This window comes from Rhinoderma darwinii, chromosome 3, assembly GCF_050947455.1.
Source record: "Rhinoderma darwinii isolate aRhiDar2 chromosome 3, aRhiDar2.hap1, whole genome shotgun sequence".
Classification (NCBI taxonomy): domain Eukaryota; kingdom Metazoa; phylum Chordata; class Amphibia; order Anura; family Rhinodermatidae; genus Rhinoderma; species Rhinoderma darwinii.
Genome location: NC_134689.1, coordinates 430399389 through 430417109, shown reverse-complemented (window position 1 = coordinate 430417109; position 17721 = coordinate 430399389). Strand labels below are relative to the sequence as shown.

At 39.6% G+C, this 17721-nt stretch overlaps 1 protein-coding gene across 1 annotated transcript; it reads left to right on the top strand.

Moving 5' to 3' along the window:
* The first annotated feature begins 1686 nt into the window (after window positions 1-1686).
* Window positions 1687-5496, top strand: LOC142750783 (olfactory receptor 5P64-like). Its single transcript, XM_075859760.1, has 4 exons — window positions 1687-1752; window positions 1943-2128; window positions 2435-2457; window positions 4503-5496. Exons 1-4 carry the CDS (start codon window positions 1687-1689, stop codon window positions 5494-5496), a joined length of 1269 nt encoding a protein of 422 aa, XP_075715875.1.
* The last annotated feature ends 12225 nt before the right edge of the window (window positions 5497-17721 follow it).

The following is a 17721-nucleotide window of genomic DNA, read 5'->3' as shown; positions in this document are numbered from 1 at the left end:
CCATACTGTTACTGAATAATACCGCCACACCATAACCACATAGTGACTGAATAATACCCCCATACTGTTACTGAATAATACCGCCACACCACAACCACATAGTGACTCAATATTACCCCCATACTGTTACTGAATATTACCACCACACCATAACCACATAGTGACTGAATAATACCCCCATACTGTTACTGAATAATACCAACACACCATAACCATATAGTGACTGAATAATACCCCCATACTGTTACTGAATAATACCACCACACAATAACCACATATTGACTCAATATTACCCCCATACTGTTACTGAATAATACCTCCCCACCATAACCACATAGTCACTGAATAATACCCCCATACTGTTACTGAATAATATCACCACCCCATAACCACATAGTGACTGAATAATACCCCCATACTGTTACTGAATAATACCACCACACCATAACCACATAGTGACTGAATAATACCCCCATACTGTTACTAAATAATACCACCACCCCATAACTACATAGTGACTGAATAATACCCCCATACTGTTACTGAATAATACCTCCACACCATAACCACATAGTGACTGAATAATACCCCCATACTGTTACTGAATAATACCACCTCACCATAACCACATAGTGACTGAATAATGCCCCCCATACTGTTACTGAATAATACCTCCACACCATAACCACATAGTGACGGAATAATACCCCTATACTGTTACTGAATAATATCTCCACATAATAACCACATAGTGACTGACAATACCCCCATACTGTTACTGAGTAATACTGCCACACCATAACCACATAGTGACTGAATAACACCCCTATACTATTACTGAATAATACCCCCATACTGTTACTGAATAATATGGCCACACCATAACCACATAGTGACGCAATAATACCCCCATACTGTTACTGAATAATACCTCCACACCATAACCACATAGTGACTGAATAATACCCCCATACTGTTACTGAATAATACCTCCACACCATAACCACATAGTGATGGAATAATACCCCATACTGTTACTGAGTAATACCTCCACAACATAACCCCATAGTGATTGAATAATACCCCCATACTGTTACTGAATAATACCACCACACCATAACCACATAGTGACTGAATAATACCCCCATACTGTTACTGAATAATACCGCCACACCATAACCACATAGTGATGGAATAATACCCCATACTGTTACTGAATAATACCTCCACACCATAACCACATAGTGACTGAATAATACCCCCATACTGTTACTGAATAATACCACCACACCATAACCACATAGTGACTGAATAATACCCCCATACTGTTACTAAATAATACCACCACATCATACCCACATAGTGACTGAATAATACCCCCATACTGTTACTAAATAATACCACCACATCATAACCACATAGTGAATGAATAATACCCCCATGCAGACCATATAAATTAATATAGCACAGTTACATCCAGTGACTCACAGGCAGGGGCATAACTAGGAAAGGCAGGGCCTCATAGCAAACGTTTGACTGGGCCCCCCTCCACTCGGTGCCACAAACAGCGCCCCTTGTGGATAGTGCCCCCTGTAGATAGTGCCCTCTGTAGATAGTGCCCCCTGTATATTGTGCCATGCAGGTCCCCTTAGTAGAGTACTGAAAACATCATTTCTGTCTAAAGTGATGAATTATGTCTCGCTTTCTGGAAGTCTGATGGAGGAATCTGGATTTAGCGGGTGCCAGGAGAACGTTTGCTACCGGAATGCATAGTGCCTGCTGTAACATTTGGTGCAGGAGGTTTAATGCTCTGGACTATTTTTTAGGGTTTGGCCCCTTATTTCCAGTAAAAGGTAATGTTAATGTTCCAGCATACAAAGACATTTTATAGTTTTAAACTTTGTGGGTTTAGTCCTTTTCTTTTCCAGCATATCTGTCATAGACATGGGGTAAGAAGTTTGATGTGGAGGAACTTGAGTGGACTGACAGATCCCTGACCTCAGAAATGCTGCTTTGGCTAAATGGCTACAATTCCCACAGACACACTCAAAAATCTTGGGGAAAGTCTTTTCAGAAGAGTGGAGGAGCTGAGAAGAGATTCAAACTTCATATGAACACTCATGGTTTTGTAATGGGATGTCAAAAAAATCATATATATAGTTGTGATTGTCAGGTGTCCATATATTTGTAAAAAAAAAAAAAAAAAAAAATCATTTTAAAAAAAAACGTTTATATTTTTGGGAAAATATTCCCCTTTACCATAAAGCTAACAACTCAGGTATAGTAATTGGTAAAAGAAAAAACAGTGGCTTTAAAATAAATTACATAATATAAATCCACCTAAATAAAACATTAGCAAATATGTACCACGAAAAACAAGGCCTCATTTAGCTAGATTAACCCTTTTTTGGTCTTTGCTCTCGTCACATTTTAGCCTGACCTAGAGCAAGTTGAAGTGTGAGCTGCATGTATTTGCAGCTCTAACTTCAGCCCATGTGGAGGAGCGGAGGAAGGGCAGTTGGAGACATGCTGGCAGCATGCAGGGTGAGGAGGTGGATCTGTGATCCCCCACCTATCCCTGTATGGCTATAGATAACCTCAGGGGGAGGGTAACATGAACGTTTGTTTATGTTATCTCACATTATCCCTCATACTTGCTCTCTGATTGTCACATATGGGGATCTTTTGATCCAGAAAATGAATGACAAGATAAGCAGTAGCTCATATAGTCATCCCTCTGCTCCTCAATAGGCCGGTTTTTTACTTCACATCAGTTACCAGTAGCCGAATCATGGCATCAAATTAGTTGCACCAATCACTCGCATTACACGTGCACTAACATCAATAAAGTCTATACATTTTGCACTGTCCTTATCTTGTCCATATCCAATCTTTAGTGTAAAATCCACTGATCACTTCTCTAGCAGTACTGTTGCACCTTTGCAGATTAGTTGACTGAAGTGGCGGTGGCACTTTAGTGAGTTCGGTGTCCCCTTCAGGCACAACACCGTACGTTTGATAGTAGCCTTGACTGGCACTGCAGGTCACAACAGCTCACTCCTATTGAAGGGAATTAGACTGAGCTGCAATATCAAGCACAACCACTACCAAATGTATAGTGCTGTGCTTGGTAAACAACAAAGCGGACAAGGTACTTGCTGGAGGGTTGCGACTCCTTCCTTAATCTGATCAGCAGGAGTTCCTCACCTATCTAATATTGATAGCCTACCCAATACATAGGCCACTAATATTATTGTATGGGAAAACCCCTTCAAAGAAAAAATAAAAAAGTTTTGACAAAAATTATTTTAAAAAAAATATATTCTTTAAGGCAAAAATTGTCTTTGACTTATTTGGGGTTAAATATAATCTTCACATTTATAACATAACAAATAAAATAACCCTTTTTCCTTAGAGGGGAATCTCCCACAGGGAGCAGAATGCATTCCCCATGACTTCACAATGTAAATGGTGTGAGATTCCTCTATAAAAGGAGACTGAGGAATAATGTTGTGTCTTTACCTACAGACAAGGCCAATCCATTTTACGTCTTCACATCCTAGAACAACAAAAATCTTCCGTAGTGAAAAGACCAGGAGAAGAACTGCTTACGTGATTTAGGGTGTTCCTGTCAGTATTTTTTCTTGTGTGTCTACTTGTGAGTTGCATTCTCCTTTATTCAGAAAAATAAATATTATTGGCAATATTAATTTACGCTTTCTAGTAGGTAAAATAAATTATACTTTGAAAATCTAAAGAATGTGTTGACATATTGTGAATATTACATTATGTGATGTTAATTATTATTACATTAATTTACACTACACAATATTTTATTATAACATGCTGCTTAGCAATATTTTTATTTTCTATTATTAATTACTATTTATTATTATTTGCTCGTATTTATTATTTATATTATTTACTATCATTTATTAATTATTATTATTATTCATTGTTATTATTTTGTACTGTTATTTTTTCTTATTATTAATATTATTATTTACTTGTATTTATAATTGATATTACTTTCTAGTATTTATTAAACATTATTATTCATTAGTAGTATTTTGTTCTGCTATTATTTTTATTTATATTATTTGGCTTTATTTATTACATATTATTATTAATTCTTATTATTTTGTACTGTTGTTATTATTATTATTAATATTATTATTATTATTTAACTTTTTTTTTTTTTTTTTTTGAAGTTACAGTTTTAACCAGAATACTTAGAATGCTTAATACTTTCTAGACATGATTTCCTCGGGCTGCATTGCACTGATATGTATATTTCTTGTAATAGATTATATTTATTTATTTTTTATAAAGCGCTGCTCATATCATAAAAGTATATTCCAGAATTAACATCCATCTCTCTTTACTTCTTGGATAAATTCCTTTAAAATCTATAAACCAGAGAGTCTGTGTGTGTATGAAGGCAGGGAAACATCTGAATGTTCAGCACTTTCTCATATTTAACTTAATTTTATTCCTTATAGTTTACAATTGGAATTTCTCTCTCTGAATATGCAACATCACAATTTTACTAAAGTAACTGAAATTATTCTCTTGGGATTTCAGAATTTAAAAAGTTTTAATCTTTGCTTCTTTCTTCTGCTTCTGATCATCTTCTGTGTGACTATATGTGGAAACCTCCTCATCATTCTAGTTGTGTCCTACAGCCGGCCGCTCCACTCTCCCATGTACTTCTTCCTCACACAGCTCTCCTTTATAGATATCCTACTCTCCACCACCATAGTGCCCAACATGCTCCATATTGTGTTGTATGAAGGAAGTTCTGTGTCTTTTATTGGCTGTTTGATTCAATATTATTTTTTTTCAGCCTTTGAGGCATTAGAATGTCTTCTCCTGACCGTGATGTCCTATGACAGGTATCAGGCCATCTGTAACCCTCTACATTACACCTCCGTCATGGACCCCACATTCTGTCTAAGAGCCGTTCTCTTGTGTTGGGTGATAATTTTTGCTACAGTGTTGATGATCTTTTTAACAGTGAGTCATTTGGATTTCTGTGGACCAAACATCATTGACCATTTCTTCTGTGACTTGGAACCTTTACTGGAGCTTTCCTGTTCAGACACTTTTATAATGAAGATAGAGACTTTGTTTCTGGTAATTTTTCTTGCAATCTGTCCGCTTACTGTTATTATAGTTTCTTATGTGTATATTATCATCACTATATTAAAGATCCCCTCCGTGAGTGGGAGGCAGAAGACCTTCTCCACCTGTAGCTCTCACCTGGCGGTAGTGTCCATGTATTATGGATCCCTCATTACTACCTATGTTTTTCCACGCAAGCAAACTGCAAAGACATTTCTCTCTCTGTTCTACACGGTGATAACTCCACTTCTTAACCCTATGATCTACAGTCTGAGTAATAGAGACATTAAGCAGGCTCTTAAAAAACTTTTGAATAAGGTTTTTGCAATGTTTCATATAAGTCATCTTTCTGCGTTACCACTTAAGGAATAGCACCCCCCCTTTTAATTCTGCCAGTAAGAGATTGGAGAGCTGAGATAGAAGCAGGAGGGTTCCCTTTCCTCCATCACCTTCTTGTAGATGACTATAACAATTGTTCTAAAGACCATAATAATACTATTTCTTAAATAAACTAACATCTGTCCAGTTTGAGCCTTGGGTCACTGAGGAGTTCAAAGACTTTACACGTGGCACTATCATAGGATGCCAACTTTGCCACTTGTCAATTTGAAACATTTCTAGATCTGCCCTGGTCATCTGTAAATGTTATTATTATCTACTAGATCTTACCTGGTCACCTGTAAGTGCTATAATTATCTGCTAGATTCTGCCCTGGTTACCTGTAAGTGCTATTATTATCTGCTAGAACTGCTCTGGTCACCTGTGCTATCATTATCTGATTGATTCTGCCCTGGTCACCTGTAAGTGATATTATTATCTGCAGGAACTGCTCCGGTCACCTGTAAGTGCTGTTATTATTTGCTAGATCTACAAAGCTCACCTGCAAGTATTATTCTTATCTGCTAGATCTGCGCCGGTCACCTGTATGTGTTATTATTGTCTGACAGATTTTTCTATGTCACCTATAAGCAAATTATTGTGAAGTGGAAGTGTCTAGAATTAACAGCAGCTCATACAAAAAGCGTAGATCACACAAACTCACAGAACGGTGACAATTGCTGAAGTGTATGGTGCATAATAATCACCTATCCTCTGTTGTACTCCTATATTAGCAGGGCTTCATAGAAGTACAAAGATGGCAGACCTGGGGCCTTCATTAGGCCCTCAGGCTGCCATGATGACCATCGGCACACTTCAATCGCGTCACGGTGGGCCGATGGTACGTCGGAGGGTGCTGCCCCCCTCATTCGAATGCTTTAGATTGAGGTTTCCTTAGTTTGAGTTTGCGATTGCGGCATCTAAGGGGTTAAACTGGCGGAATCAAAGTGATCTCTGATTCTGATCATTGCAGAGAGGTGTCGGCTGTATTACACAGCCAACACCTGCTAAGTATGGAGCGCTGGCAGCCCTTGAGCCCGCTCCAAACTTCCCCATAACGACTGCCATGGTACATTAAGGGGTTAACCTTACTGATTTTTTGCAATTCAGTCCAGCTTTTATCTAATGACTTACATATCGGGTAGTCCATCATATTTCATTGCTCAATAAACCATCTCTAGTAGTTAAAAAATATTTTCCAAAGATCCCCCATGTTTATCCAACCAGAATCTAAATCGACTACACTCGTGCCAACTAAACAAATATTGCACTTGGTACATAGTTACAGAGGTTAAATAAAGACACAGGTCCATCCAGTTCAGCCACTCTCGAATAAATTACCCGACATTCATTAATAGATTAATTATAACCCTCAATGCCATTCATCAGTAAATAAGCATCTCGGCTTTTTTTTTTTTAAATGCTGACATAGTATCTGCCATCACTACCTCTTGAGGCCGGGCATTCCATAGTTTGATTTCTCTAACTGTAAAGAACCCTTTTCTAAATTGATGTCTGAAGTCCCTTTCTTCCACACACAATGAATGTCCCCTGGTCCTTTAGAGTCCTTGGAAGGAACAGATAAGTGCTAATTCTCTGTATTGACCTCACACATACTTATATATGTAATAAGTTCACCTTTAAGACGTCTTTTTTCAATCTGAACATGTCCAATTTCTCTAGTCCTTCATTGTAGGAGACACCACCCATCTCATTTAATAATCTAGTTGCCCGCCTTTAAACCCTCTCTTGTTCTCCTATATCCTTTTTGCAATGTGGAGACCAAAACTGAAATCCATATCAAGATGTGGCCTTACAAGGGATTTATAGAGGGGTAATATTATATTTATAGATTGTTAATATTACATTTATAGAGGGGTATTATTACATTTGAATCACATGTTTATGTCTCCCTTTTTTTTCACCCTAAAATCCTTCTTGCTTTTGCAGCTGCTGCCTGACATTGAGTGCTGCTTGGCTTATTTGTAACCAGAATTCCCAGGTCCTTATCTTGTTCCGTTATCCCCAGTTTTATTCCATTTAATGTATATGCAGTAATACTATTATTGCGTCCTAGGTGATTTTTTTTACGTTTATCAACATTACATTTCATCATCCATGTTTTTGCCCATGCTGACGCTTATCTCGGTCTTTCTGTAATATTTTATAGTCAAGCTGAGTTTTAAGTATCCTACAAAGTTTTGTGTCGTCAGCAAAAACTGACACCTTACTATCAATCCCATCCACAAGGTCATTCATAAAGAGATTAAAAATAATTGGGTCTAACACCGATCCTTGTGGTCCCCACTGCTGACTTCAGCCCTTTTGTGATGCAAAAAACTATAATATCATATCTGGAAAATAAAGTTCCTGTGCTCTTTCAGCAGGCTAAGATAAATTTGCTTCTTCTGCCACAAATCATTTAATTCCATATTTTTTTCTATTATTTAAAACATTCTTGGGATAATTTCATATTGAACATGCACAAAAACAGCATAAGAATTGTGGCAGAAGGACCATTTTATCTAAGGAGACTCTTCCTGCCCTGGACAAAAGCAATTTAAGCAATGTATTTATTTGCAATCTTATTTTACAAATTAAAGCTTATAAGTTTAAATGGATACTAACTTTCCGAACAACTTATGCTGATCTAATAGTTTACCTGATTATAGATCAACTTTGTAATTTACTTACTTAAAAATGTAGTTTTTTTATCCATGCAATTTCTGTGTGACGTCACTGCCACTAGGTCAATCCTTTCCTGTAATCTGCTGTCCACCTTCTGTTGTCAAGCAAAGTCTGTCTCTGGTTACAGAGCAGAATTGATGGACTGCAGAAAGTGGAGGTGTGGCTCTTCACTGGCTGCCTATATAAGTCTCTGGAGAGGCAAAGGGGAGCAGGAGTAGAGTGAGAAAGACACAGACAAGCTTGTAAGATGTCTATGTCACCCCAGTGCTGGATTCTCAGCTGCACTACTCATTACTGATGTATAGTCTGCTACATGTCTGCTGCATCTCCTATATATGTAATTGATAGATGTAGGAAAGCAGGATTCCGTTCTACTTTGTGTGCTGTGTATAGAAGATATGATATAATTTTAGGCTCCACCCAATAACTCAGAGACAACTGAGAATTAGAGATAGAACCAGTAGAGGGAAAAACTGCTAAATAATACAGAATACTAGTCATATAATGGCCAGAAATAGTGTTATTCCTCATGAGAACACATATGACAGCTAACCTGATAAGTTAGGTAGGCTTTAAGTTGGTAAAATCTCAAGAGGTTTTTAGATATATAAACCCCCCAAATATTCAAACTTATACTTGACTGAAAGCATGCCAGATTCCACTATTAAGCTGGATACAGTCTCATCGATGGGCAGAAATACCAGATTAGCCCAATCATTACTCAATCCTGAGAAGCTACCGAATATTTCAATTACTTGTATCATATGGGACCGACTCCCCTGCATCATCTAAATAGCTCAGCACATTATCAGGATATTTTATCTTCATTGCCCATACATCTAAAGCCCAAAATATTTGGATCAGCCTTTATTAATCCTTTCATGACCAAGGGTCATTGATGCCCCTGTGCCCAGATCAAATTTTCCCATTCTGATATTCACTTCTTTAAAAGATAATATTATTGCAACCGCTTTGAATATCACAACTATTTTAACATTTATTTTTTTACAAGAATTATGAGGCTCTGATTTTCTAGATTAGATGAATTAATTCCATGGTTTAATTTTTGTTTACGAGCAGACAAATCACAAAAAATGTGAAAAAAACACTCTTGTAATTTGTATATATATATATATATATAGATATATATAGATATATAGCGCACTCAAGAAAATGGCGACAGCACACTGCAAACACTAATGCCACCTAAGCCACTAAATATAAATAAATATGCATTACTGCTAAATCTAATTACAAATGGGAGGTACTTAGCGCGCATTTTGATCAAATTGTGTGAGCCCACCTGCCACGACAAGGTGACCTCTATGATATATATATACATACATACACAATGTTGCAGCTCTGTAACAATTAGTTTTCTCTCTCCATCAGCCTGGGTCACTGTGAGGTGAGATTGAAGAGGGTGATAAGACTGTATTCACACAACATGAAAAAAAGGGCAGCTAAATACGGATCAACTGTCAATTTTTCATGGTTGTTTTGAATCAGTGCGTCTCTAAATTTGAATCCATTTCCCGGCCGTCTGACAGTTTTTAGCTGCCATTTGCCATCCGTTTTCCATGCCCATTAAAAAATTAATACATTTTATTTGTTAGGGTTTTTGTCCCAACCCCCTGAAAACATCACAGTGCCCATGTAGATAGTGCCGCAATACCCCAGTAGATAGTGCCACAGTGCCCAATGTAGATAGTGCCAATGCCCACATAGCTAGTGCCCACATAGATAGTGCCCACTGTAGATAGTGCCACAGTGCCCACATAGTGCCACAGCTCCCACTGTAGATAGTGCCCACATAGTGCCACACACAGTGTACCTGTAGATAGCACCACAGTGTCCCTTGTAGGTGGTGCCCATATAGTGCCACAGTGCCCATGTAAAAGTGCCACACCCCACCGGTAGATAGTGCCACACCCCCTGTAGATATCCCCACACCCCCCAGTAGATAGCACCAAACCCCCCAGTAGATAGTGCCAACCCCCCTGCAGATTACGCCATCCCTCCTGTAGTTAACACCCCACCTGTAAATAGCACCAACTCCCTGTAGATAGCGCCACCTAAGCTCCGTCTAGGAACGGAATCCCCGGTCAGAGCGCTCTGGCCGGGGATTCCTTTCCTAGAGGGAGCTCCTAAAGTTTCTGCCCACAGTGGCAGGTTGGGAGCTTAACCAGTTAGTGACCGCCACTAACGGGCTTTATTCTGATGCATATGCCTATTTACGGCACTGCATTAGAATAAGTAAACAGAGCAGGGAGCTGTCAAATCCCCCTGCTCTCAGCTGCCAGAGACAGCTGAGGGCTGGGGGCGTCCCTGCTCGAACGTGAGAGATCGATAGCGTGCACCGCATCTGAGTGGTTTTGGAGAGAGGGAGGGAGCTCCCTCTCTCTCCCACCGTCACCCGGCGATAAGATCGCCGAGTGTCTGTGTCTCCAATGGCAGCCGGGGGCCTAATAAAGGCCCCCAGGTCTGCCTGGAGCGAATGCCTGCTAGATCATGCCGGGCATGACCTGGCAGATGCCTGTCCGTTTTAGTATTGCAGTGTATTATAATAGCGATCGGAGAATCGCATATTAAAGTCCCCTAGTGGGACTAGTAAAAATGTTTAAAAAAGTTTAATAAAGTTAATAAAAAAAAAAAAATGTAAAAAATTAAAAACCCACTTTTTCCCCTTACAAAATGCTTTACTATTAAAAAAACAAAATAAAGTAAAAAAAGTCACGCATATTTGGTATCGCCGCGTCCGTAACGACCCCGACTATAAATATATGACATTATTTAACCCACGCGTTGAATGCCGTAAAAAATGAAATAAAAAAACTATGGAAAAATTGCTGTTTTCTGTGAATCCTGACTTTAAAAAATGTGATAAAAAGTGATCAAAAAGTCGCATCTACTCCAAAATGGTACCAATAAAAATTACAAGTCGTCCCGCAAAAAAAAAAGCCCTCATACAACTGCATCGGCGTAACAATAAAAAAGTTATGGCTCTTTAAATATGGAGACACAAAAACAAATAATTTTGAAAAAAAAAAAGCATTTTTACTGTGTAAAAGTAGTAAAACATACAAAAACTATACAAATTTGGTATCGTTGCAATCGTAACAACCCGCTGAATAAAGTTATTGTGTTATTTATACAACACGGTAAACAGCGTAAATTTAGGATGCAAAAAAAAGTTAATAAAAGTTAATCAATAAATAATATTTCCTCCAAAATGGTGCTATTAAAAAGTACAACTTGTCCCGCAAAAAACAAGACCTTCCACAGCTATGTTGACGCAAAAATAAAAAAGTTATAGCTCTTGGCATGCGACGATGGAAAAACGTAAAAAATGGCTTGGTCATTAAGGTTTAAAATAGGCTGGTCATTAAGGGGTTAAAGTGGCCCTGGAAAAAATCCAAACATGGCCCCATGTTTTGGGTGGAGCCAGCACAAATAGTCAGAAAACCGTTAGCTATAGCCACATTGGTGATAGATGTAATAATGAAGCCTTATTATTATTGTCATCGGGCTGTGTTCACATCTTCATTGGACGCTTTCACACCACAGTATTTCTATTCATATAATATATGTGCTGATAAAGCTCCCAGGAGATGCACTAAATGGTTTAAAAATGGATGTCTTTGCTGTCCGTCCTCAAAAGGCGCCCATGTTAAAAAACAAAGTCATTCCATGCAGCAAAAAAAAAAAAAAAAAGCTTTTTTAGCCTCCGTTGGGTGTATGGGATCTATGGATTCATTTATCATAGGCGTCAGAGGCTTTCCCGCCACATACAGTAAACTGATAGAAATACCACAGTATGAAAGACGCCTCAGAAGCTTCCACTGCAGGGAAAAAATTTGTGACCAAAATTGTGCAGCATGCCGGGCAGCAAGTGGTAGGGGTACTATGGGGAACAGAAAGTTGCTGGGGGGGTCTCATGGGGTGCAGGGGACACGGAAAAGGATTTTGGACCTTTATTTGTGGTGGGGGAACAGATGGTGGCGGAGGCTCTGTGGGAGGAATGGAAGAGGGGCATAGAAGGAGGCAGAGGTTAAGTGGGGGGGGCAGGGGGGAGAGAGTTGGTGACCAGGGCAACGTGTATTCAAAATGAAAACACAAAAATGAAACAACGTCAGTGTTCAAACTTGTGTCAGGGCACCTTTAATGGCTCTTTACAGTCAGTATAGTAACACATGCGGCACTTTACAGTCAGTATAGTAACACATGCTGCACTTTACAGTCAGTATAGTAACACATGCTGCACTTTACAGTCAGTATAGTAACACATGCTGCACTTTACAGTCAGTATAGTAACACATGCTGCACTTTACAGTCAGTATAGTAACACATGCTGCACTTTACAGTCAGTATAGTAACACATGCTGCACTTTACAGTCAGTATAGTAACGCAGGCTGCACTTTACAGTCAGTATAGTAACACATGCTGCACTTTACAGTCAGTATAGTAACGCAGGCTGCACTTTACAGTCAGTATAGTAACGCAGGCTGCACTTTACAGTCAGTATAGTAACACATGCGGCACTTTACAGTCAGTATAGTAACACATGCTGCACTTTACAGTCAGTATAGTAACACATGCTGCACTTTACAGTCAGTATAGTAACGCAGGCTGCACTTTACAGTCAGTATAGTAACACATGCGGCACTTTCTTTCTGTCCACGTGTGTTGGATCTGTACAACCAATCCGTAATATTTGTAAACCGAAACTACTCAGACCAGACTAGGAATAAATATAATCATCGAGCCAGTAATATAATCTGAAAACTATTCACTGCATATTCAGGCCTTGAAGGGGTTGTCCCAAGATTAAATGTTATCCCCTCTCTACAGGATAGGAGATAACATGCTGATCAGTGGGGGTCCCTCGTACCCCTGAGTTAATGACGCTGCAGGTCAAGCACACACCCTGACGCTCCAGCTACTCAGGGGTACAAGGGACCACTGTTCTAGTTATCAGTGGGGGTCCCAGTGGTCGGACCCCCACCGATCAGCATGTTATGTCCTATCCTGTAGACAGGGGGTAACATTTAATCTTGGAATAACCCCTTTAACTGCAAGGGTCAAAAATGTACAAAAAAAGGCATATGGAACAGTAGCAAAGCAAAAAATAAACTGCGCACAACCTATAAATAAATATGTACCAGCAGTGTATATACCGCACAGATCCATATATAGCAGCAGTGAATATACCGCACAGATCCATATATAGCAGCAGTGTATATACCGCACAGATCCATATATAGCAGCAGTGTATATACCGCACAGATCCATATATAGCAGCAGTGTATATACCGCACAGATCCATATATAGCAGCAGTGAATATACCGCACAGATCCATATATAGCAGCAGTGTATATACCGCACAGATCCATATATAGCAGCAGTGAATATACCGCACAGATCCATATATAGCAGCAGTGTATATACCGCACAGATCAATATATAGCAGCAGTGAATATACCGCACATATAAATATATACCAGCAGTGTATATACCGCACAGATCCATATATAGCAGCAGTGAATATACCGCATATACACCGTGTTCCAAATTATTATGCACATTGGATTTAAGTGTCATAAACATTTATTTATTAGTTTTTCAATGAAACTCATGGATGGTATTGTGTCTTAGGGCTCTTTGGATCATTGTAATCAATCTCAGACACCTGTGATAATTAGTTTGCCAGGTGTGCCCAATCAAAGGAAAACTACTTAAGAAGGACTTTCCACATTATTAAGCAGGCCACAGGTTTCAAGCAATATGGGAAAGAAAAAGGATCTCTCTGCTGCCGAAAAGCTTGAAATAGTGCAATGCCTTGGACAAGGTATGAAAACATTGGATATTTCATGAAAACTTAAGCGAGATCATCGTACTGTGAAAAGATTTGTGGCTGATTCAGAGCACAGACGGGTTAGGTCAGATAAAGGCATAATGAGGAAGGTTTCTGCCAGACAAATTAATAGGATTAGGAAAGCAGCTGCTAAAATGCCATTGCAAAGCAGCAAACAGGTATTTGAAGCCACTGGTGATTCTGGAGTCCCGCGAACCTCAAGGTGTAGGATCCTCCAGAGGTTTGCAAGTGTGCATAAAGCTATTATTCGGCCACCCCTAAACAATGCTCACAAGCAGAAGCGGTTGCAGTGGGCTCAGAAATACATGAAGACTAAATTTCAAACCATGTTGTTTAATGATGAGTGCCGTGCAACCCTGGATGGTCCAGATGGATGGAGTAGTGGATGGTTGGTGAATGGCCATCATGTCCCAACAAGGCTGCGACGTCAGCAAGGAGGTGGCGGAGTCATGTTTTGGGCTGGAATCATGGGGAGAGAGCTGGTAGGCCCCTTTAGGGTCCCTGACGGTGTGAAAATTACCTCTGCAAAGTATGTAGAGTTTATGACTGACCACTTTCTTCCGTGGTACGAAAAGAAGAACCGTGCCTTCCGTAGCAAAATTATCTTCATGCATGACAATGCACCATCTCATGCTGCAAAGAATACCTCTGTGTCGTTGGCTGCTATGGGCATAAAAGGAAAGAAACTCATGGTGTGGCCCCCATGTTCCCCTGACCTCAACCCTATTGAGAACCTTTGGAGCATCCTCAAGCAAAATATCTATGAGGGTGGAAGGCAGTTCACATCAAAACAGAAGCTCTGGGAGGTTATTCTGACATCCTGTAAAGATATTCAAGCAGAAACTGTCCAAATACTCACAAATTCAATGGATGCAAGAATTGTGAAGGTGATATCAGAGGAGGGGTCCTGTGTGACATGTAACTTGTCCTGTGCAGGTGATATCAGAGGAGGGTCCTGTGTAACATGTAACTTGTCCTGTGCAGGTGATATCAGAGGAGGGTCCTGTGTAACATGTAACTTGTGCTGTGCAGGTGATATCAGAGGAGGGGTCCTATGTTAACATGTAACTTGGCCTATTTAGTTTTTTTTAATTGAAAGAGCTTTTGATTTCTGTAAATATGACCTCCTGATGCTGCAAATTCAACAAATTACCATTTTACTTCTCTTTACAACCTTTAAAATGTTTTGATTTCTGTTGTGCATAATAATGTGAAGCATTTTGAGTTTTTAACTTCTAAAAAAATCTGTTATCATTAGGAGATTTGTTCAATAAAATTTGCATTATACTCCAACGGTTGATGCTTGAAGATTATACTGACTGTAATTTGCATCGACTATTTAGGAAAATGAGCGAAAAATAACATTTGCATAATAATTTGGAACGCGGTGTATAAATATATACCAGCAGTGAATGTTATCAGCCACAGTCCGCCCTTCTCCTCCTCCTCTCATCCAATAACATGTGGAGGCTGAAGAGAGTTGCAAAGCCAGCAATACTCACTGGTTAGACGCGCTCTCTGTATCATGGTCCGCAGGGGCGTGCGTTTCTCCGCTGCGAGCTCTGTTGTGAACTTGTGATATTCTGCACACAGGGGCGGATATAGGATTGAAATCTAGGGCAGGGGTGGAAAAAACACAAACTGTGAACAGACCATATTTTCCCCCTCCTCCCCTAACACCCCCCCCCCTATTGAACTCTGACACCTGTCAACTGAAAAATCATCTGTCAGAAGGAAAAATGTTTCCCGATGAGTACAAGAAAGCCTCACCTGGGAATTAGACTTTCTTGTACTCCACCATGGGGAAACATTTTTTCCCTCTGGCGGATGACTTTTCAGTTGACAGGAAGCAGAGTTACAGGAAGGTAAATTATTTTTCCTTGACCTCTAGTTTCTATTGTGGCGCAGGGAGAATAAAGTATAGGTTTTATATTTTTTAAACTGCTAACTTTTATTTTTTTGCTATGTTCGGCTGGACCATTTAGACTAAGTCATAGATTAGTTGGACTACTTCAAAAAGGTACGTTTTTTTTGTTGTTTTTTTTTAAATAAAATGGTGAAAGTGGGTTGTTTGGGGGAGTTTTTATTTCAATAAAAAATGTTTTCTTATGTCTTTGTTTTTTTTCAATTATATTACCGCCTTTGTAATGGCCGATGCCTGCTTGACGGCGTCCATAGTAAGGCAGGGCTTAGCGTTAGCCAGTAAAAAGGCTAACAGTAACCCCCCATTATTACCCTGTTACCCACCGCCACCAGGGGTGTCGGAAAGAGCCGGGTACCACCCAGTACCCGACCATCTGTAGTGATGGTCGGGTACTGTAGAGACTGCTGGCTGGTATTATAAGGCTGGGAGGGACAAAAACCCAAAAACACCACGCTTTTTTGTTTTCCTACCCTGGTAATGCTGCTGCTATGTTGTATCTGGCTGGTTATGAAAAATGGGACCCCACGTCGTTTTAAAAAAAAAATAATAATTGTTGAAAAAAACTACGTGGGTTCCCCCTAATATTTCATAACCAGCCAGATACAACATAACAGCAGCAGCCTAGCATTACCAGGATGGGAAGGGCCAAGGTTTCTGTCCCTTCCCAGCCTGATAACAGCAGCCTGCGGCCGCCCCGGTGCCCATCCATCACTACAGATGGTCGGGTACTGGATTGCACCCGGCTCTTCCCAGCACCCCTGGTGGTGGTGGGTCCCAATGTAATAATGGGTGGTTAGTGTCGGCCTTTTTACTGGCTAACACTAAGCCCCGCCATAGTAGTGGACATTAACAATCAGACAACTGCTATTACTAAGGTGGTAATAAAGTATTAAAAAAACAGAAACAAAATAATTTTTTTTATTGAAATAAAAACGACCCCACACAAATTTCTTTGACCATTTTATTTAAAAAAAAAAATTAAGTGTAAATCATCGACGTAGTCCAAACGGTCCAGCGGAACCTGCAAAACAAAAATTTGCAATAAGAAAAATAAAAAAACTTATACTCACCCACAGGAGTCTTCTCTCCTTTGCCGAAATAGAAACTAGATGTCAATGAACTGTAATTTCTATTGTGGCACACAGGGCCTAGAGATGTGCCAAAAATATTAATAGATAATTCTGGCCCATCTGGGCGGTCCTGTGCGCCAGAAAAAGCTAACACAGGGACTCCTCTAATAAAAATGATAACACCTTTCTTTTAAAGTGTAACTACATTTTTAAAAACTTTTGACATGTCACAATGACATGTCAGAAGTTTTGGCCGGTGGACATCCGAGCACTGAGACCCCCACTGATCGCTAAAACGAAGAGGCAGAAGTGCTTGGGTGAGCGCTGTGAGTCTTTGAGCCCATATACCGATCCGAGAAAAGCCAATCAGAAACAAAGCGGCACAGCGCTCACCCGAGCACTTCTGACGCTTCATTTTAGCGATCAGTGGGGATCCCAGTGCTCGGACCCCCACCAATCAAAACTTCTGACATGTTAGTGTGATGTGTCAAAAGTTTTTTTTAAAGTTCAGTTACATTTTAAAGAGGCTCTGTCACCACATAAGGGCCCTATCTCCTACATAATCTGATCGGCGCTGGAATGTAGATAACAGCAGTGGTTTTTATTTTGAAAAACGATAATTTTTGAGCAAGTTATGAGCAATTTTAGATTTAGTTTCTT